This window comes from Centruroides vittatus, unplaced genomic scaffold (genome assembly GCF_030686945.1).
Source record: "Centruroides vittatus isolate TY-2023 unplaced genomic scaffold, ASM3068694v2 contig_884, whole genome shotgun sequence".
Classification (NCBI taxonomy): domain Eukaryota; kingdom Metazoa; phylum Arthropoda; class Arachnida; order Scorpiones; family Buthidae; genus Centruroides; species Centruroides vittatus.
Window position 1 is genome coordinate 3,188,547 of NW_027122576.1, and position 23,841 is coordinate 3,212,387.

Consider the following 23,841-nt stretch of genomic DNA (forward strand, 5'->3'; position numbering starts at 1 on the left):
TAAACATACAAATAAATAAACAAGTATATATATATATACAGTATATACCTGTTTGTTTATTAATAATTTAATATACTCTGTGACATTCTTTTCTTAAAAATCTAATATTTTTAGGAAAGATGTTATAAAGTAGATTTAGCCCATTATTTACATATGTAAAGATTAAGATATTAAAGTAAATGAATATATTATGTAGTGAAACTTTATTGTTATTAATATTGAAGTATTGAAATATTTTTCAAATAAATTACAATAAAAATATTTATATTTTTAATATATTTGTTGTTAAAATAGAAAATGTATTTTTAGAAAAATGATAAACATTGTAAAAGATCAATCTCTCTAAATGAAGCTGCAATAATGAATGCTTTGCAACGCTGTAAGTAGTTTTTATTTATTCAAAAATATAAGTAATTAATAAATATTCCAAAGTTTGTTTAATTTTCAATAAATATTTATATTAAAAATATGCTTTTTATAATGTTTCATAAATAAATAAAGAAAATAAATTATTAGTTTATTCTTAAGAAATAGTTCTCATAACCAAAGTTCTTACAAAAACAACAAACTCAATTTTTACATGAATTACTCCATGTTTAAAAAGTCATTACAAAAAAATGACAAAATTTAACAACAGATATTTTCAGGAAATTATGAAATAATAATAAAAAATTATCATGGTTACCTCTATCAAAAGTAATATTTGACTTTTAGTTACATAAAGTGACCATATTCCGAAATGTAGAAAGTGAGACTTTAGGCCAGGTGTTTCAACATGACATGATTAATCATGTGATCAATTTTAATTGATGATTATTGTTTTTCTTGCTTTCTGACATTACTGACAGATGTTATTAACAACCAATGAACATTTTACTTATGCACATACAGTGGACCTTCGTTATAGCGCTGCTCGCTATACCGCACACTTGGTTATAGCGCGAGTGATGTTCGCGACGCAACAAGCTCAAACACGTTTATACAGGTCCGTGCGGCATTAGTGAGTAGAGCATTTTATTGTTACTGCGTATTGAGTAATTGTGTATGTATTGAATTCCTGCATGTATTTTGAATAGTGTTTAATTATTGTATGCATGATGAGTAAAAGAAAAGCTTACAGTGTGAAAGAAAAGCTTGACATTATTGCTAAAGTAAAGAGCGGAGTTTCGAAAGCAAACATAAGAAGAGAATATGGCATACTTGAAGGAACAAAAAGGTTGGATGGCAGAAAAGACAAAACTGAAATAATTTGTTGATAAGCTTGACCAATATGCTGGGCTTACTCGAAAAAAGACAAGACTTGGAAAAAATCAAAATGTTCACGATTGCCTCAATGCATGGTTTGTGCAAAAAAGAAGTGAAGGTATTCCTGTATCTGAAACTGCTTTAAAGTTTCAGGCTGAAAAATTCCATGTAAGCTTAAAAGCAGAAGGAGATTTTAAGGCTTCTGACAGTTGGTTGTGGCGTTGGCAAAAACAACATGGCATCTTCCAAATTTCCATTTCTGGTGAAGCAAAGTCTAGTGATGTTGAAGGTGCTGAATTTTCCAAACAGTTCACAATTTCCATTAAGAAAGAAGGGTATGCTGATGCACAAGTTTATAACTGTGATGAGACTGCATTATATTACAGAATGTTGCCAAGTAAAACCTTAGATCTAAAAAGTAACCCACGAAAGGCAGGATTAAAACTAAGCAAGGAAAGGATAACAGCTTTATTTTGTGTAAATAAAGTGGTAATCACAAGTTGATGCCACTCATTATAGGTAAAAGTCAAAACCCATGATGTTTCAAGTCAATCAATATAAAATCTCTGCCAGTTGTTTATAAAAACTGCATAAACGCTTGGTTGACTTCTAATGTATTTCATGACTGGTTTCACAATTCCTTTGTTCCCTCTATGTGAAAATTTCTGAGAGGATTGAGTCTAGATCCAAAAAGCTTTGCTTCTCTTAGATAATTGCCCCGCTCATCCACCGGCTGATAACCTTGTGTCTGACGATGGAAAAATAAAAGTAATGTATCTTCCAAAATATACTACTGCTCTTATACAACTCTTAGATCAAGGCATTATTAGTGCTTTCAAAACAAATTACTGAAGAGAAATGAAGAAGTCATTATTAGCATCAGACATTGACGTCAACATATTAAAAAAAAAAAAAATGGATCTCAAAGACATGTCCTACAGTATTGGACTTGCCTGGCAGGCAATCACATCAGAGACAATCAGAAACTGTTGGAAAAATTAAATGAATCTAATAATCAAGTTGACCAAACCACAACACATTCAGATTCAGCTTCAGATAATATCTTCACTGAGGCTGAAATGTCTCATATCCGGGAAATATTGAATGAGCCAGAAATAACTAATGATTCTTTGACTGATTGGTTAGATGTGGACACTAGAGAAGATATTTGTCAGAATATGATGATTATCAAATCCATTTGCGGTGACAAAGATTGTCAAGAAGAAACAGAAGACGATGAAGAAAGTGCCAGTGGGATAGCTGATTTACCGCCAACAATCAAAGAAACAATAACAGCCATGGAAACTTATAAAATGGGCTGAATCACAAGAAAGTATTAACAGTGTCAGATTGTTGCAATTAGCATCTTTCGAAATGAAAATGATACAGAAGTTATCAAAAAGCAAACAAACACAAATTACTCACTTTTTAAAGTGGTTTTGTAATTGAAATGATGTTGAATACATAGATTTTAGTCAAGTTATAGATAGTATTTGTTTTTACATACAGTACTGTATTTTCAAGCATGCCTTATGTACGTAAATAAAATAATACGTATACAGTATGTACTGTACTTATTAAGATGTATAACATGTTATGTGAATTTTAATAAAACACTTAATAAATAAATTGGTTTTTTTTAATTAAAATACGTATGTATTGTAGTTGATGGGATGTTTCAGTATATAGCTCAAATCGTTCTGAGTAAATTTATTGTGTTGCTCAGTATAATGCAGTTCACCTTATAACGCAGGTGTTGTTTCCCGTCCGACATGCGTGTTATATCAGGGGTCCACTGTATTTTATTCTTGTTTACAAATTAAGCAGCAGTAGCACCTGTGCAATGGATATTAACTATTTTTGAATATAATTATGAAACAGTCCAAAAACAGAACATTTTTCAAATAGGATAAAAGTGAGGCTGTCCTGTAATTCAGGAGTCTGGTCACTTTAATTTACATGTTAATGGTTCCATTTCTTTACACTTGACAAATAAATGAAATAGTAAGAAAATATTCTCCTTACAAAAGTAACATAATTCTTTAAGATTAATGTTTTTGATTCATGCTCTATAAACTAAGTGTTCAGTCTTAATTGAAAAAGAAGTGATTGAAATGAAGTTTTAAATCATGAAAGAAAAAGTTTTATTTATATTAATAATTTTGTATATACTATGAAACTGACTTGAGTGAAAGTTATTGTAATCTGAGTTTATAAGTTGAGTCATATAATTATTTACTAACATATTGAAATCATTTTTTACTGAGTTTTTATCATTAGGGTTTTCTTCTGAAATAATAAACTATTAAAAAACTTGGACAGATTTCTTGATCATCTATTTCTATTTTTAAATATTTGATATATAAAAAATAAATCAAAGCATTTTCATTAACATGATGATGAATTAAAGAATTTCATTATTATTTTAATGCAGTATATCTTAACTTGCCTTTTATTCAGTTTTGCACTTATTACATAATTTGGAAGTAAAAATCCACTTACAGTAATATTCTGAAAAATTTATCCCTTATTTTCTGTACTACTACAAAATCTAAATTATTCCAAGCAAGTATACACAAGTCAAATATATCATAAACTTAAAGAAATCTGACTATACCAAACATTTTTTAATTTTTTTATTTGGAAAAACCTCTTTTGAGATATAAATATATATCCATTGACAAAAAGCTATATGCCAAGAAAGAGGTTTTGTAGTAGAAGTAAACTTTTTTAGAGCAAATGTAATGACAGTGGTGATAAGTGATTACAATATCACAGCATAGTCTTTTGTACATCATCTTGTAGAACAATGGTACAATTTAAAAGAAACCTTCTAGTACCTTGTAGAACCTTCTCATGTCTGAATGTGTGGCAATACAGTTGACCTTGGAGGCTATATTGTTATGGTGTGCTATCTTGTAACAGATTTGCCTAATGATGATGCAACTGCAGCTCCAGATTCCTCTCATTTCTAGATGACTGAAGTTGGCATCCTGTCTGATTTCACAAGTATTCAATGAGTTACAAATCTGGAGACCAGCCAGGCAAGTGGAATGTAGCAATGTGATGAAGAAATTCCATAGAAATCTTAGCTGTGTGCAGCTGAGCATTATCTTCCTGGAAAATGGCTATTTGTAGTTCTAAGAAAAATAGTGCAAAGGAGGGCACAAAATATGTTGAACATACCACTATTAGGGATGATTGTATCACAATCATCCCTAATAGTGGTTCCGCCATCGCCCCGCCCCGCCCCGCCTGTTTCTCCGGACTTCGCGCACCTTCTGTCTTATCCTTGCCCTCTCCTCTCGCCTCTCTGAATCCCCCCTTCTCTCTCCTCTCCCATAACCTATTTCATCGTTCTTCGTCCGGCAACCCTCCTTCTCTCTCTCTCCGTGTGTCCTATATACCCCATCTCGTTCCTACCAATGAGCGCACTCACAACCACACGCGCCGCACTCGTATCACTCGGCTCCCCTCCTTCTTCTCCTCACCACTCTCTCCTTCTCTCTCCCTTTCCCCCTTCCCCTCCTCCCGTTCTTCCCGCCGCTACTTCTTCCTCCCCTCTCTCCCTTCCCCTCGTATCGTCTCACTCGCCCCTCTTTTCCCATCTTTCTCCGTCTCCCCCTGTTGCTCCACCCCTCTCCCCTTCGCACACGTTGCCTTCCTCGTCCCTCCCCCCGTCCGCCCCCGTCCACTTTCGACCACTCCTCTCATTTCTAGATGACTGAAGTTGGCATCCTGTCTGATTTCACAAGTATTCAATGAGTTACAAATCTGGAGACCAGCCAGGCAAGTGGAATGTAGCAATGTGATGAAGAAATTCCATAGAAATCTTAGCTGTGTGCAGCTGAGCATTATCTTCCTGGAAAATGGCTATTTGTAGTTCTAAGAAAAATAGTGCAAAGGAGGGCACAAAATATGTTGAACATACCACTATTAGGGATGATTGTATCACAATCATCCCTAATAGTGGTTCCCCAAGACCCAAAATGGTTTCCCCAGACCAGCATGCTAGCATTAGAGGCAGTGTGCTGCTCAACCTCAACATTAAAGGCAGAATTGAAGCAATCACCAGTGGTCTTCTACACTAACAGTGGTCATCCATTCTCAAACAGAACTGGGATTTGTCACTTAAAGATGATATGCTACCAATTCATAATAGTTTACTTTTCTTTGTCTGTGCACTAATGCAAATGAAACAGATTAAGTTGAAGTGCTAATGACAGAACAAACAGTGGTTGCTGTGCATGCAGATTTTCCTCTATTAATCATCTGGCAAAGATACAAGAAGAGACAGGTTTGGAGTGATTCTCTCACCTGTCTGTAGATATTAGACAAAAATACTGTTGTAGTTGTTCCTGCTTGTCTCATTATTAGATGATCATCTTACTAGTGGTCTGTCTGGAGATATAGAGCTTGCCTGTCATGTGTGTGCCCTGATATAGCTGCTGTCCCTAACATCATCTCACAGTCAGGTCAGAATGGCCCATATTGCAGACAGTTTGGAAAAACAGTCATCCTTCTTCCTTTATCTTGATTATATAGCCTTTGTCAAACTGCATAATGTTTTGATTGTGTCATACAGCATGACTAGCATTTGAATACCTGAAGTGATTACATTTGTTGATGATATATGTCATGCAAACATGTAATACCAACAAATGTAATCATTTACTTATCTGCCAAGATCTAAAAGTAGGCTGAATTTTGCAGTAATCAGATAATTTATCTGGATGCATAACTTGTTCGTCAATGAGTATATTTATTACATTGCTGTCATTACATTATATATTAATAAATGGAACTTAAAACAGTTTAATTTAGAATATACAATTGTGGAAATTATTAAAACTGTTTATGAATGTTCATATGTTATGTGAGGTCCTGGACAGGTCCGAACCATCACAAAAATTTGCATTAAAATTATTGTTGTAAAGAACAAAAGCAAAACGTTTGCAGCTAGACACAGATTTTTGTTTATATGAAAATGTGATGCAAAGTCATAAACAATAGAAAAAAATGTAAGTCCTAAGATCGACCATTTCCGGTTGGGAGATTGAATTTAACTTCAATTTTGACCTCCCCTGCAATCTAAGTTGGATCTTGTTATGCATGGTAACGAGTGACCAACCATGTGGAAAGTGAGCATGAGGAAAAGCAACCAATCAGAATGAGCAATTGAGGATGGAGATTGATATAATTCTCGAATTTCACAAACTGGAAAAAGCAGAAAGAAAGTGAAGAAAGCAGAGAAAACAAAGAAGAACAAGCAGGAAAAAGGGCAAAGAAATAGTTTTTCCTGTGATTATGCTGCAAGTTCAGACCCTTGTCACCCTGTTCCTCGAGTGTCGTACAATATTGCTCAAGTCCCATCATCACATCGTCTTTACCCAGGCACACCGTGACTAATTCATCCACTCACCAAATGCTACCTAGCCACTAGCTTGGGGCTATCGTCAGATCTCTATCCAGGACACACTGTTGATACCTACCATAATAAACTTTTGTGTCTATGATCGCTGTACATGAAAGGAATTTGTTATAAGACAATGTAAGCAAATACTTTATGAATAAATGGGTTTTTTTGTAAAGGCACCTTGTATCTGTCTTTGCTACCACCACCCACATACAAATTATGCCCTTATCCATCCTGACACGGGACTAAAGATCTCCCCTCTATAGAGTTGGCAAGCTCCCCTCTATAGAGTTGGCAAGCTCACTGTTGTTTGTTTACAGCAGGGCTTCTTAAACTATGGGTCGCAACCCCATTTGGGGTCGTGAGATTTTAATGCAAAATATTGAAAATAATTTGTGAGAGTTTGAAAATGTTCTGCCATTCAACACCATATATTTATATGAAATTACTTTTTCAGCTTTAACACGTATCAAATCCCAATATCGTTCATTGCTAAAAAATGTTGAAGAGATTTTACGTCCAGCAGTATCAAACATTGCACCAAGATTTAGTTTGTTATGCAGTAAAAAGCAAGCACATCTGTTTCATTAAAAAACAATTTTCCTTTAATTTTTGCATACTTAACCATTTGTGCATACTTAACCATAGTGGCTGCGCTCAAATATATTCGAAATGAACTAAGACAGCCAAAATGCCCGGGCTCGAATATATACCAGCGACGATATATTTTGCCCAATATTCTATTTTATTTATGTTATTGCAAAAAATGCAGTTTTGATGAAAAATAGGGTATATAATTTTTGTAACTATAATAATTACAATTTTTACAACTTTTTGTGCAATTTTTAATTTTATATTTTTGTTTGTTTTCAAACAAATTCTAAAACTATATCTTTTCATATGTATATACATTGTTACCTAATCAATAAATCATCACAAAATATTTATATATCCTTATTTTATATTTTTTGGGTTGCGAAGAAAATCACGACCATAAATAGGATCGTGAATTAAAAAAGTTTAAGAAGCCCTGGTTTACAGTATTAATAGTAGAGTAACCCAATAGACAATTTGCTATGAATTGGTCTATATTACTAGAATTAGATTTATATTATAAATTTGTTTATATATTTTTTTAATCTGTTATTGTAATTAACAATTAAAATATCTAATAAATTATTTGTATTGATGACTCATATTGATTTTATAATCTAGCTATACAAGAACCAGATCTGATTGGTGATTTTTCAAAGGTAATTTTAATATAATTAATTTTTGAAAAGTTTTTGGTACTCAAAAGAAACTAATTAATCTAGTTAATTAATGAAGTTAAAATACAATGTAGTTGAATTATACTTCTGTATAAAAAGCTCTCATGACAAATCAGCATCTTATAGTAATATATTTCCTCAAGCTCGTTAGACATACTGTGTATTACTTTATTATAATTATATGTAATTTTTCCAGAAATCTTTGATAGATATTTGTCATTAATCCCAATAAGTTGATTAAAACTCTCTCTTAGATAATAAGCCGTTATACTCTGACCTATTGGATTTGATTTAGTGAAATAAAATAGTATTAGATGGGAGAAGTACCACTGTGATAGAAATGCATATTTGAAGCGAGTCGAGATTTAAAGACTGGTCTGATGCATTGTCCAATAGAAAAATGACTATTTTTAGAGTCCTTTTTTTGACTGATGATTATAGCATTTAGATAAATTACTATAATCATCAGTTTAAAAAAAAAAAAGCTTTTTTATATTTAAATTTTTATGATTAAAATGAGAGCTATAGTTGAAAATATAAGTTGATCAGAATATGTATTAATTATGGAAGTTAATTTGTGAAACTATTTCTCTTCTAGCCATATGCTCTTCCATTAGTTGAGGGAAATGATCTAAAGAATATAATTCCTGAAACTGTAAGTTTTTAATTTTTATGTTTAGATAATTAAAATCTTAAAATTTAACATGTTCAATATTTAATTTTTATTTATCAAATTCATTAATTTTGATAATTAGTTAAACAAATATGACTAGATTACTTTGCTTCAATTCATAGTGGACTAAAATGATATTGTAATACAGTGGTGCCTTGTATAACGTACGCCTCAAATAACGGACTTTATGTTTGGCCGTTACATGACTCGAGCAATGGACTGGCTGCGAACAACGGGCTTTCTGGCATAATTGGTAATTGCTCCATGGGTGCGTTCTTTAATAGCAGTCGCTCTGTGTCTCTGCTACTACGGGAATGTGCTGCTGTTTGTAGGCATTTAGGAACGATGCTGAAAGAAAGAAAGATGGCAGCACCCGCACTATCGATAGTATCGTGATGGAGGAATCTATAATTCTAAAATATGAGCTTTTAAAGGCAAAAGAAGGGTCCCAATTGTAAAATTTAACCATAAAATGGATTATTTGTTGAAAGAACATTCAAAGTAGTCACAAAAAAAATTAGAATGCTGGCTACTATTCGAAAAAAATTAGTACAGACACTTACATCACCAAATGCGCTAACTTGCGCTTTCACAATTTCTAAATTTTCATTCATTAAACCACAAACGGAAACGAAACTATCTGAGCCATGGAGGACGCCATGTTACTTTCCACCATAAACTACTGCTACAAGCAGCCGTTTTTGCCGTTCGACGGTGTGCACTCCCACCAGAATTTAGGAACACGTTCTGCAGGAATTTTTAAATGGATGTTGCTCGCGCAGAGTTACACAGAGGAATAAAAGAACACACCCCATGTTTATTTTTTTTATGATACGGTACAGTTATTTTATGCTGCGGAATGAATTAGTTGTTTTAACATGTATTTCTATGGGAAAATGCATTTTGTATAATGGACGTTTCACTTAACGGACATGCACCTGGAACGGATTAAGTATGTTATATGAAGCACCACTGTATTGAAATTTTTTCCAGAAAAATGAAACCTTTATTAAAAAACTTTAACTGATGATTATAATAATTAGCTAAATTGTTCTTTATATTTGACTTTTTATTTAAGTTTTAATTGTTAAATAGTTGTAGTAAGTTAAAATTAACTTTTTCTTGTATTTGCTTCATGCCTGGTTGTTGTCATTAATGGCCATCAATATCCACTGTAATACCAGACTTATTATACACAGGATAAGAATTATTGCTTGATTAGGAATTTATCAACATTTATTGATGCATATTATATGGGGAATGCATTTTGGACTATCATCTCTCATCAGCTCGTATACAAGTTATACATTGTTAGCAATTGTACATCTTTTTAGACAAATGAATACAGTATATATATGTTACAGTAAAAACCTGTTTTTAGTTAAAACACGTTTTAACTAGTTGAAACTAGTTTTTACTGGATGTCATTGTTATGACTAGAATTTACTGCTAGTCAAAAATGAATTTGAGTTAAAACTAGTTTTAACTAGACAAAATGGGTTTTAACAAAATGGCTTAGTAAAAACTGTTTCGACCAAGGTCATTCAGCTAACACGTTCCTATAGTGTATGATGAATTTCGTATCGCTTTAACCCTTTTCCCCCGACATCTTGTTTACATTTATTTTACGATCCCTTCTAAGGCAATATAGGTCAGTCGGGCGATATTATTTTAAAAGTTCACCAAAAATCAAATTATCATTATATCTATATGAAAAAAATCACTTACATTTATTAATATCTTTAGTTTTAAATACGATATTTTTCAATACATTTTATTAGAAAAATTTATAAGAAAAAAAATAATATATATCAGAACTGACACATAAACTTGATAATTTGTAACATTTTGTGAAAATTAACATTGTCTAGTTACATAGTTGTTTGCTGGCACTGAGCCAGAAAGACGTAGAATATTGTTTTGTACAATTCAATATAACACTTATGCATGTGTGTTTATTCGTTGTGAAATTATCGCACATTATATCAAACATTTGTTTGAAATCAAAATTTTATACTGCTATCAACTAATATAATGAATTATTATACTTTATTCACTTCATATCGAACGAGATTATATCTGTTGTTAATAAATTTTACAAAAATTGATATTTACCAAAGTAACGATGAATCGGTACCCTCGAAGTTTAGCTTAAAAAGCCAGGGTACCAATCGATTGGTGCCTTCAGGGATGAAGGGTTAATAACACAGATGTGTGACCAATATTTTCAATAAATATCGTATTAAATAATACAAATGTTTTAATCCCAATCATCACTTTATTTATTTCCCCCAAACATATTTATGTAGCTAAAATTAGTTTTAACTAATGTTAAAAGTTAAAACTAGTTTTATCTAAAATCAAAACATGTACAGCAGTAAATTCTAAATTTAACTAGACAAAACAGGTTTTAACAATGACATCCAGTAAAAACTAGTTTCAACTAGTTAAAACATGTTTTTACTGTAACATATATATAGATAAGAATTCCACTTACACTTTTTGATGATGAATATGTGAGAATCTGAACTCACTATGTAACTTATTAACAACATAATGTCTTGACAACATAACTTTGTTGAATAACTGTCAACTTTCACACTGGGAGCCAATCGTCTTTTAAGTTCTTGGCGTTGAAAGTGACACTTTCTTGTAACCTCCCAACCTATTGTCCTGATTTCATCATTTTAATATAACAACTAACAGGCAGTTGAGGCAGTTGTCGCCAATTCCTCCCCAATGCAACAAATTGCCACCTGGCCCTATAATGGAAGTCGTCAACAATTCTTTGACTGATACCGTTAACTATGTGCCTCTGAAACTGATATACAGTTGACTCTGCCCCAGAATATTATCCAGAACTCTTCTAATGTGCCAACCTCCTTGATTATTCAACCTCCCTAAGGGACAGACTGAATCTTCTCTTGCATCAGGTCTACAAATGGATCCATCAACCCACGTTATTTATTTCCATGCGAATCTCATGTGAACTTTCTCTCATACGAAAAGCAACAGTATCTATACCTACTTTAGTTTGTTATATTATAACTCATTAATGAAAATTTATACTATGTATTCTCCTCAGTGCCGTAACTAGGGCAGTGCTCAGGCACAGGGTGTAGACCCTGGGGGCGCAGAAATGACCTGGACCAAGTTTTGGGTCATAGTTTTGGGGTGTAGTTACAGATGCTTGCACCGGGTGCATAAAAGGCTAGTTATGGCACTGATTCTCCTTTACAAATAAACAGTTATTAGTTGTTAACCTGGCCTTTGAGTGATTCACTTCCAACATGCAGTCTCTCCAACCTCCTCCACACAACTTGCTGTCTCTCAGATCACTTCCATCCTGAATTTGATTGCCTGCACACGTGACCTCACAACAACGTGTCTTGTTAAGTTGTGGAGGAATGGGTGACGACTTTAACTATCACAGGATTGGTGACAACTGATCCCTTGGGCCGTCAGTTCTGACGTTAAAACGGTAGCACACGTCCAGGAGGTCAAGGGATCACAGGAAAGCATTGCTTTTGCCACTGAGAACATGTAAATCGCAATGTTTTCAGATAGCAAAGGACAACAGTCATCCAAATAGGTATGATGACATCATGCATTTTTTTTTTTTGTCAAATTCTGGGTTCTCACAATTTCTATATGTTCATATAACCTTCTTTTAAAACTATATTTTTGTTTTTTTAATTATTTTTGCAGAATCTTTAATTATTTTGCAATTGCTACTGTTGCAATGTTCATCTACTGCAGAGGATTCATTGTTATACTTTATTGCTGCAATATGTTCTTTTATTTTAATTTTAAGTTCCCTACCAGTCTCTCCTACATATGTGCATTAGCACAATTACAGTTAAATTTATAGACTATATTTTTCTCTTTCCAAATGTCCAAATTATTTTTTTTTTATTCATAATTAATCTTCCTAGTGTGTTCGACAATTCTGGTATTAATGTTGTTTGATATTTTTTTATTTTTTTTTCTTTTTTCAAAAATGCCTTTCTCATATTTTATTTTTATGAATTGTACTTGGTTGAGAGCATTGGTAATGTTTATTCTATTCTGATCCATATTGGATAACCACTGTTTTATTGTAATTATTCATTAAAAAGGCATTTATTATTTTATTTATTTCTCTTTCTTGATCACCAAGGGAAGTTCTATTTTTTATTTTATCCATGTACATATGGAACACATTCTCTTTTATATACATAAGTACTTCTGATGTAGAATTCATTAACTTTTGAATTGAACATGGTTTTACATATTTTTTAAACTTGTAACTGATTATTTAGTCTTATTATCTGAACATCAAGGAAATTTAATTTATTATCATCATAATTTTCTATTTCAAACTCTATATCATTATAACCTTATTTAAAATGATTTGAATATTGGTTTCTCTTACATCATATACCAGACGTGGGCAAATGCGGCTCTTGCTGAAAGTGTTAATTCCTGATTTTTATTATTATTTTTACAATTTTATTTTTATAATTTTGTGAAAATATGTTTATTAAAAAAATTCAATATTTGTTTTATATTTTTGTTATATAATAAATTCGCGCACCTTACTGTACTATCCGCCACAACAGTACAGAACTGCGGCTCCCATGCATTTTGCAAAACCTACATTTCAGCTCCCACTGAATTCTTGCTTGCCCATCCCTGTCATATACCATTATTAAAATTTAAAGTTTTCATTCATTTTTATTGTAAATAATTATAATCTACAATAGGGGGTTTCCCTAAACTGCAAAAAGAATTTGATTTCATCATCCATAGATTTACAGAAATGTGGTGGCAGATGTCTGATTGAAATAGTTTTTATTGAATCAGATACTTTCTATTATATTCGTATGAATTTTTTCCCCGTTTTTGAGCTTTCTTAATGCTGTTTTTGAGTATTTACTGAATTAAAATCTACTGGGTTATTAATTAAATAATAATTATTTGCTATTTTACCTTGTATTAAATAATAAGTTCATTTTTTTTAAAAATGCATTCTGGAAAATGATAAGGCTGGTCATTAAATTACAACTCTGGAGTTTTTTTAATGTGTTTTTTTCATTTTTTTACTTTTCTCTTTTGACAATTTATGATTATAATCATACATTTTAGATATACAATATTACATGACTAGGCTGTTCACCTTTGTTTACATCCGAGTAGTTAAACTTGCATGGTGTTTATGAAATTGTATTAAATCTATCCACGGAAAAAAAAGATGTCTATAGTGTTGTATTGGCCATACTCTAGCTGTTTTTATCCTCTTCTCTTGCATTGATGACTGGTGTATATCAGTGATATTGTACTGTACAATTGTTATCTCTACATTCTACTACATATAGGATATTTTTATCTGTTTTAAATATTATTTAATTTTTCAATTTATCTTTTTTAATTTTTTATTTTATAGGTAGCACAGTTAATAAGAGGTTATTATCAAGATATTGTGAAGAGTTACATTATTATAGATTGTCGTTATCCTTACGAATATGAGGGAGGCCATATTAAAGTATGTAATTATGATATAAATTCTTAAACAATGGTGAAACATTGCAGTACAGTCTATTGCAATTTTTTTTCACATCACATATTTTAAAAATATTTAAATGTGTATGTATGTATATACGTATGTATGTATATGTATATATATATATATATATATATATTTATTTATTTATTTATTTATTTAAAATATGTGATGATATATACAGGGTGTTTTTTTAAACTGATGGTACTCGGAGACATTGTAGAGCAATCTAACAGCTGGATTGTCGCCAAATTTGGGAGAGTGACTAAGGACGATATGGGAAAGAGATTCTGCAAAGAAAAAAATAGTACCTAAATTTGCCAGTAGGGGTGGATTTGGCACTGTTGTAGCAAAACAGCTAAGAATTTGTTGAAGGTTCACAGGGGACCATTGCTGGTAGTAGCAGCGCCTGGGGAGTGGCATGACAATTGGAAATGACGCCTTCAACGGTATGGCGAGTTCTGCGAAAAGTTCTCAAGTTCTATCCATACAAGATAAGCCACCTGCAAGAATTAAAACCAAATGACCATGCTACATGGTTGACATTTGCTCTGACATTTCTTGCCAGGATAGAGGTGGACGATGCTTGGCTGTGGATAATTCTCTGGGGAGATGAGGGCCATTTTTACCTGAATTTATGTAAACTGTCAGAGCAAATGTCAATCGTGTAGCATGGTCATTTGGTTTTAATTCTTGCAGGTGGCTTATCTTGTATGGATAGAACTTGAGAACTTTTCGCAGAACTTGCCATACTGTCAAATGCGTCATTTCCAATTGTTGTGCCACTCCCCAGGCACTGCTACTACCAGCAACGGTCCCCTGTGAACCTTCAATAAATTCTTAGGTGTTTTGCTACAAATTCACCCCTACCGGCGAATTTGGGTACTAATTTTTTCTTCGCAAATCTCTTTCCCATGTCGTCCTTAGTCACTCTCCCAAATTTGGTGACAGTCCGGCTGTTAGATTGTTCTACACATGTCTTGGTCTACCGTCAGTTTAAAAAAAAAACACCCTGTATGTATATATATATATATATATATATATCACCACATATTTGATTATTTATGTTTGACTTATTTTCATATTCTAAATAATCATAATACAGTAGAGACTCGTTAATCGGAATCGCCGGTAATTGGAACGATTTTCAGTCGGACTGTGTCATGCTGAATCGAACGTTTTTGATACTAAATTTACTTCTAAAGTATAATTTTCATGTTTTCATATTCTTCAATATATTTATTTTGTTTGTACAAAATGCAGAAATAATTTTTAACGATACGATAGCCTCGATTATTATTATAAAAATTTTCGTTAGGCTTAAAATAGACGAAAATTCAACATGAAGCGACACGCAACGGAGAAAAATTTGAACATCGGACAGGTTAATATATTTTTTCGTACAAAGTCGGTAATCGGAACAAATCACTAATCTGAACAACCCCAGTCCCCAATTGATTCCGATTTTCAGTTCTCTACTGTAATAATTTTTAAAATTTGTAGCTCTTAGCATATTGAATTATCCTCAGAGAATTAGCAACATTTCTTCAAGAATAAATTCCAAATAAATTCTCAATGTATATGTATATAATTCGTCTCTGTAATTTGAAAGCTTTTTGGTAGACTGTCTCACAGCAAACTTTAAGTTAGGAACTCTCTTTTATTCCTTAAAAAATGACATATGCATTTCGGGTTGGTATATTCATCCAACCCCTCTTCAGTGCTAATTTTTCAAAAAACATAAAAGAGAAGGTATAATACCCAGCACATGACACAAAAACATTACAAGATGTCACAAGAATGTTTTTGTGTCATGTGCTGGGTATTATACCTTCTCTTTTATGTTTTTTGAAAAATTAGCACTGAAGAGGGGTTGGATGAATATACCAACCCGAAATGCATGTCATTTTTTAAGGAATAAAAGAGAGTTCCTAACTTAAAGTTTGCTGTGAGACAGTCTACCAAAAACCTTTCGGATTACAGAGACGAATTATATACATAGTAACATACAGCAGTCCAGATACAGAGTAAATTCTCAATGTTTATAATGATTTACTAATGAATAAATTAAATATTTTTTTCCAAATATATATAGAGAATTTTAAAAAAGTCAGTTTAATATAAATGTAACTTTAGTATTTTTAATAACAAAAACAAAGTTTTTGGTATTTTTCGATGATGCAGTATTTTATTTAAGTAAAGAAGATAATTCATTGCCATTGTTTGGAATTACAGTGATACCTTGGTTTTCATCGATAATCCGTCTGAAAACAATCGACAAAATCTGAAACTGACAAAAATTGAGGCAATTATTTCCATATGAATCAATGTAAATCCAATTAATTCATTCTAGACAGTCCAAAATACATACCAAAAACACATTTTATAGAGAATTAATATAGCGTTAAATACTAAAAGCAATAAGAAATTAATATAAAAAAACTAATCTGAAGGAAAGCAATGGAATTGTTTGGCTAGACACGCAGTGTAATGTTTTGTCTTGTAGAAGTTAGTTGGACATGAGCTTCTAGCCTATATCACCCTGTGGTAAAGTGTGACATAATTGTCATGTTATAGTAGTTGTATGCATTTATGATGGTCGTATCACAGCAAATAATGCCTCTTGGGAGGTCCATTTAAGGGAAACTGGCTCCTATTCAGATGTTACAGATGTGGAGAAAACCCGGAAAACTCCAAGTGACCAGCCTGTCGTGGCAAAGTGTGAACCCATGACCAAACTCCCAGTGTTCGGGGAACGGAAACATTGGCCAATGGTGGGCCGTCGCAGGATAATGCTCACACAATGAGAAATAACGCCACACTGAGCAGGAAAACGCGTGGGTCACCCTTTGTTTTTGCAAAATTAGCAGCGAGGTCACTTGGGCACGCCGACAAAATCCAAGGCAATCAACGAAAACCGAGACAAATTTTTTGCAAAAAAAATTGACGAAAACCACGTTATTACTGTACTTTGGAAATACATTTAATCTGAAGACATTATAGGAAACTAAAAGCAATGTAGCAAGATTGTATAAATTAACTGTGAATATAATGAAAATATTTGTCTTTTAATTGATTTTTCTTAAACAATTTTATAAATAATTGTAAATGTTAAGTTGAAATGGGAGAGTTGTTATTTGCCAAATATTACTTAACTATTTTACATATTCTTAAAATCTGTATCTTGTTTTTTTCAAATAAGTAGAGTTTGGATATGATTGAATGCGATATTCTGTGCTGTAACAAACAACTCTTGATTAATCAAGAAGTTTTGATAAAATTCAAAATATTTAGCAAGTACGTAATTCTGCGAAATTCTTACTTAAAATTTCAAAAGAAAAAAAGTCTGGAAATAAGGTGGTATTTAATAACTGTAGTTTATTTGTTAAAATGTTTAAAGAAACATCCTACTGAAATAGTATCTTCTTATTGGTAATTAAAATTAAGCATATTATTAACAGATTTGAATAAATGTTTTTATTAATTACAAAATATAAGTAAATAAAATGAAAAAAATGCTAATTTCTGAATGAGAAATATTACTTTTAATAAATCTTAATTCAAGTTTTTAAATCAATCATGAAAATAACTTTATTCTGTTGTAACAAATTGAAATCCCTTTAGTTAATCTTATTAATTATCATATTAATTAATTTTTATCATTTTATTTCAGGGTTCAAGAAATATTTATACAAAAGACAGTTTATGTTCTGAATTCTTATCTGGTCAAAAAGCAGATACTCAAATCCAAGATCGTAATATTCTTATTTTCCATTGTGAATTTTCGTCGGAAAGAGGACCAGATTTGTATGTTTCTATTGTTTTGCTTTATAGAATTCAACAATAGCTTAGATTTTTTTGATGATGATAGTTAGTTAATAAACACTAACAACCTATTATTTTATATTACACTATTACTAATACAAGTATAATAAATAATAAATTTTCATTTATTCAGTTATTTTTAAAATGAGAAGTTTTTGTTGTCTGATTAATTATTGTAGAGAGTTTTCTAGTTGTTGAACGATTGTTTCTTCAAAATAATTGCATAATAGATGCTATCATATTTCCTGTCAGATTAAAAACTGGAATACAGTGGAACCTTGCTTAATGAGCATAATTTGTTCCGGAATCTTACTCGTAATGCAAAACACTCGTTAAGCGAAACAATTTTTCCCATATAAATTAATGTAAAATATGATAATGCATTCCATGCCGAAAAAATACTCAAATACTTTATGTATAACATTTATTCAAGGAAAATTATACAATATACATTGTTAAGGAGTGTGAACCATCGTCGTCATCTTCTTCTAGCGTGGAATGAACAACCTGAAATGCAAATTCAATTTGCAGAAAACAAAAAAATCACAGATAATATGTCTGATAAACATGCCAAACGATATACTCAAATTCTTGGGCTATGTAAAGGCTATAATTAAATATTAGAAATTAATTAATTTGACTAGAGGTAGGCAGTTATGCTTCCATCTCGTATTAAATTTAATAATTATAAGTAATTAATTTTTAATTTAGACATTTCTAAACACTTAATAAAACACCTAATATCGCTGAAAAAACTTATTTAATCACAAACGTTTTCAGCCTAATGGAATAGGCCATCTTCAGGTGACTGGCAATTGAACGTATTTCAAAATTGTATTAAATGGAACGTTCGAAAATTACAAATTCAAAATTAAAGAAAAAATAAATTAACAAATATAAATACTAAATATTATGAAGCCATAACGACATAAATAATAATCATAATAACGCAAAATAAAATAAACAAACAAAATAAAATAAATACATAAAAGATATTTAAAAAAAAACTAAGAATTTGTATGTTTTGATTTTTCATTTATGAAGAACTTCCATGCCGAAGCTAAACCCTCTGCATCTCTTGCATTAATACAGCCGTCCCTTAGTTTACTTTTGCAGATTTCCATTTTTTTCATGTCATGTTTTTTCATGTTTTCATGTTCATAAAGCTAATGATGGGGACTGTACAGTCTTGAGAACAGATGCTTCAATCCATTTAACAACTGAAGCTTCTGCTTGTGCCATACATGACAAAACCATGTTACAGTTTTCTTTATTAATGTTATATTTATGTTCTTTAATTCTAACAGCTAAATTCCATTTTGTTACTCAATATAGTCCTCCTTAATCCCCAGTTGTCTGTTTTCAAACGGAATCTTATACACCTCACTGTTTCTTCTTTTTTAAGTTTGTCCTTGTCATTCCTGAGAATATTATATAAGTTAGGGGCTCTTTTGTAAACAATTCTGGAGTGTTTTTTGTCTTAAACCTGCTTCATAATGTCTCTAATGTTTTTATTGTATGTGAATTTGGTGATTTTAAATTGCCCTGTTCTGGTTCTCTTCGTTTGGCCTTTTTTTTTTATGTATTTATTTTATTTTGTTTTACTTCATTTATTTTATTTTATTTCGCATTATTATGAATATTATTTATATCGTTATGGCTTCATAATATTTAGTACTTATATTTGTTAATTTATTTTTTCTTTAATTTTGAATTTGTAATTTTCGAATGTTCCATTTAATACAATTTTGAAATACGTTCAATTGCCAGTCACCTGAAGATGGCCTATTCCATTAGGCTGAAACGTTTTGTGATTAAATAAGTTTTCTCAGCAATATTAAGTGTTTTGAAAGAAAGCTGGGGCAGATATTTAATTAATTGACATTTCTAAAATTTAATTTGGAATTGATCATTAAATTTATTACGAGATGGCAGCATAACTGCCTACCTCTAGTCAAATTAATTAATTTCTAATATTTAATTATAGCCTTTACATACCCCAAGAATTTGGCATATCGTTTGACATGTTTATTATATAACGGACTATGGTTGTTGATGTTTATACATAATATGTATGAACACAAGTTTGGAAAACTATGTGATCACAAGCGACAGTAAGATGCTAGCGGAATGAGTGCTAAGCATAGACTGATGGAGCATGCGCACAATCTGGAACTTCCCCTCTCCTCATCACTCGTTAAGCGAGTCATTATTTTACAATTTGTTTTGCTTGTTATGCAAGGTGCTCATTAAGCGAGGTTCCACTGTATTTTATTTAAATTTTTAAACAAAATCTATGCTTTTATCATTAATACTGAAATAAGGCAGATTTTATTGTTTTGATAAATCAAAATATCTGCTTGCAAAATGTTTGGAATTATCATTAAGAATTATAATTAATGTAGCTTTAAGATAATCATTTAGATTACACATTTTAAAGAAAACTAGAAAATAATTAATGAATATTAAAAATGGGTATAAGTTTCTAAATATTAAAGAACTATTTCTGCAACATAGAAATTTATAACAAAACTTCTGCAACAGGCATGTCATACTTAGATTTTACGAACAGTTTTCGGAATAAAGCAGAGCTGAGAGATATATATTCTAAAATTTCAAATTTTAACATTATATTCGATATATAATTTAAAAATAAAGAAAATAATAAATATTTAACTTGATTACTTAATTTGTTAAGCAAAGATCCATTTCAGTTATACCAACTGAAAAATGCTTGCAAAGTATATAGATAGTTTGTCAGGTAAAATAAAAAAGAATATCAGTTTTATTATATTTTTTTTCTTTCTTTACTGAACTTGCATTGTACTTCATATGACTATCTGTAAATATTGAGAGAAAATAGAGCATTGAATAAAAAATTTTCATGTGTTTTCATACTTCATTTTTCAAAGTCAAAAATTAATTCTTTAAAGTCAGAAGTGAAGAGTATTAATTAAAGTCAGAATTGCTGTATGAATTTGCGTGAACTAAATACAAATTTTGGAAAGTTAATTGAATAATTATAACTTTAAATACTTATGTCAAATTCCAAAGCTAGCTATTCACATCTAACTTCTGTTACATGCCATTCCATTTTTTAAAAGTATTGGATTTTTTTAAATATAATAATCAGTTTATTCAATACGATGTGAAGAAAGTTGGCACTTCTATTTATTTTAAAATTAATTTAATATTTCTGTTTTTGTAATTGAATCTTAATTTGTATCGTTTAATAATAAATTTTAAATATATGGTAAAGTTTGCTAATCCATCACCCGATAATCCAAGCTTCACAAGGTCTTCCAGCAGTGTTATTCAGTAAACTATAAGTAATCTAAATTGTATCATACCGAACAAACTACCATGCTCAAATCACCTTTAACTTATTAAACTGTGCAAAAATACAAAAATGTTCAGTAATTCAGCACAACTCTGGTTCCTTAGGTGTTTGATTAACAACCTTCTACTATTCTAACTATAAATCATTTTCCTGTTTCATATGGTTTTTCACAAAACTGTATGATGTTGTTGATGATGATAAATATATGGATCTTTAATTACTAGAGTAAAGAGTCAATAAAACTATGATATTTCGGTTTATTTTTTCTAATTGTTTTCATATTTACAGATGTCGTTTCTTGCGTAAAAAAGATAGAGAAATAAATAATGAAGTTTATCCAAATCTCCATTATCCAGAAATGTATATTATAAAAGGTGGATATAAAGCTTTCTTTGAAAACTTTAAGGTAAGTTAGTTCGAATTTTATTTTAATAGTTTCATAGCATAGATCAATTTATAATAATTAATCTTTCAACTTATACATTTATACATGCCAGAGTGGATTAATTCAATTCTTTTATTCTAACATTTCATCAATCTTTTTAAAGAAATGTAGACTTACATAAAAATAATTTAAGAGTCTTTTCTATTCTCCTGTTTCAACAGACTAATCCAGAAGTAACGACCATAAAACTTGAAGAAAAAATTCTTCTAAGACTTCAAAAATAGAATATTAAAAATTATCACGCCAACCTTTTTATTAGAGGCTATGGCATCTTCACAATAAAAAACAATGATTAAAACTTTCTACAATATCTATTGTCTTGTAGCTTATTTAACTGCTTCTAGCCCTCTGGTAACAGTCAAAAAACTTGAATTTTTTTTCAAGTTTTTTGACTGTTACTTCTGGATTAGTCTGTTGAAACAGGAGAATAGAAAAGACACTTAAATTATTTTTATGTAAGTCTATATTTCTTTGAATTGAAAAACTCTTGGGAAATGTTGTCTTCATGTACGACTTCATCAATCTTATCAAATTCTTATTTATGTATAAACACCAGCATCGCCTGTTGTTTGATAAGCCCTAACAGACGTTATGGATTTAAAAAATAATGTACTATTATTTTTTAAATCTAAAGTTAAAGGTGATTTGAGCATGGTAGTTTGTTTGGTATGATATTATATAATAGTATAAATAAAAATATATAAAAGGGCTAGAAGCATGCAATTTAATAAATATTTGGATTCTTTAATTTCATTTGGAATTATAGTTTCTGAAAACATTAAAAAGCATTTTAATAATAGGAAGAATTTGATTTCGTAAAAAGATTCTACCACACTAAGTAAAAAGGTCACCGACCGACTATATACATACACACGCAGGAAGTAATCTTCTGATTTTTGGGGATTATTTTCTTGCTTAATTTTATAAATAAAATTGCATTGAAACAAGTGATTTCTATTCAAAATGTATCTAGAGTAGCAAAAGCCCAAATTTATGAAAATTAAAACTTTTTATAGCAATTTTACTAAATGGCGTATCGAAAACGTTCGATCGGTGGCCGTCAACGAGCGCCGACCGAACTGTGTCGTCGTCACAGGTTTTGATGTAATAACACAATTATTAATCAAAAAACAATTGATTATTCAAATTTAATATGGTCTTAAATTCTATATTTGTGTTATCTTTAAACATTTGTTAAAATCATTTTTGAACTTTTAGTTGTATTTCACTAACAAATAACAAGCAACTAATTTTTAAAAAGAAAATAGTTCTTTGAATTTGAATTTAAAATTAAATCTTTAAACAACAAACTTTTATTTAATATTTCGAATTAACGATATTCATTTTCTTTAGGAATTATGCGAACCGCCCGCATACAAGCCGATGTTACACAAAGAACACGAGGGAGAATTTCGCAGATTTCGCCAACAAAAAAGGACATTTCACGATACGAAAAGATCGAGCGCAAGAACGGGTCTCAAATTCTGACCGCCGTTGGACACGTACTTAAAATTTCATCTTCACAAGATGATGATTAATATTTTTACATCTATTTGAATTTTACCAAAGAAATTATTTTAAAGGTATTGCCAATACATCTCATTTGTAATGTTGTAAGTTTATTTTTTCTTTTGTATTAATTTACAGATCTCAATATTGACATATATTTCATACCAAAGATACTACTTACCCGGATAAAAAATTTTTATTCGTATATTTAAATACGAATAAGTACAACAATAATTTCTTATCTGTGATAAAATGAATGTGGCACAAAATATTTCTGACTTTTAAAAACAAGATTACCTACCATGTATGTAAATTGGCATAGAAGAAAGAAAAATGATCTTTAATAAAATATATTCTGTGATAATAAAAATATTCATTGTGAAATTTACTTTTCAAAATAAATATTTATAAGGATATAATAGTTGAATTACTTAAAAATTTTCCATTAAATAAATAAATTTAAGACATTAATAAAATTTGTTGAAAATGTCTGAAGTATCATTAATACACAGAAAATAGTAAAGAATATTTCCTATTTTACTTTATTAAAAAAATTTTGTGTAAATTTGATTTCT

At 30.7% G+C, this 23,841-nt stretch overlaps 1 protein-coding gene across 2 annotated transcripts in view; it reads left to right on the forward strand.

The window, feature by feature from the left end:
• Positions 1 to 23,444, forward strand: part of LOC136983711 (M-phase inducer phosphatase-like) — a 62,586-nt gene extending 39,142 nt beyond the window's left edge. For both annotated transcript variants that reach the window (XM_067280540.1, XM_067280541.1), the window contains exons 10-16: positions 310 to 379; positions 7,877 to 7,914; positions 8,531 to 8,587; positions 14,031 to 14,129; positions 17,821 to 17,954; positions 21,601 to 21,718; positions 23,111 to 23,444. In XM_067280540.1, coding sequence (XP_067136641.1) covers positions 310 to 379; positions 7,877 to 7,914; positions 8,531 to 8,587; positions 14,031 to 14,129; positions 17,821 to 17,954; positions 21,601 to 21,718; positions 23,111 to 23,245 — 651 coding nt within the window. In that variant the 3' untranslated portion in view covers positions 23,246 to 23,444. The remainder of the gene's footprint in view (positions 1 to 309; positions 380 to 7,876; positions 7,915 to 8,530; positions 8,588 to 14,030; positions 14,130 to 17,820; positions 17,955 to 21,600; positions 21,719 to 23,110) is intronic.
• The last annotated feature ends 397 nt before the right edge of the window (positions 23,445 to 23,841 follow it).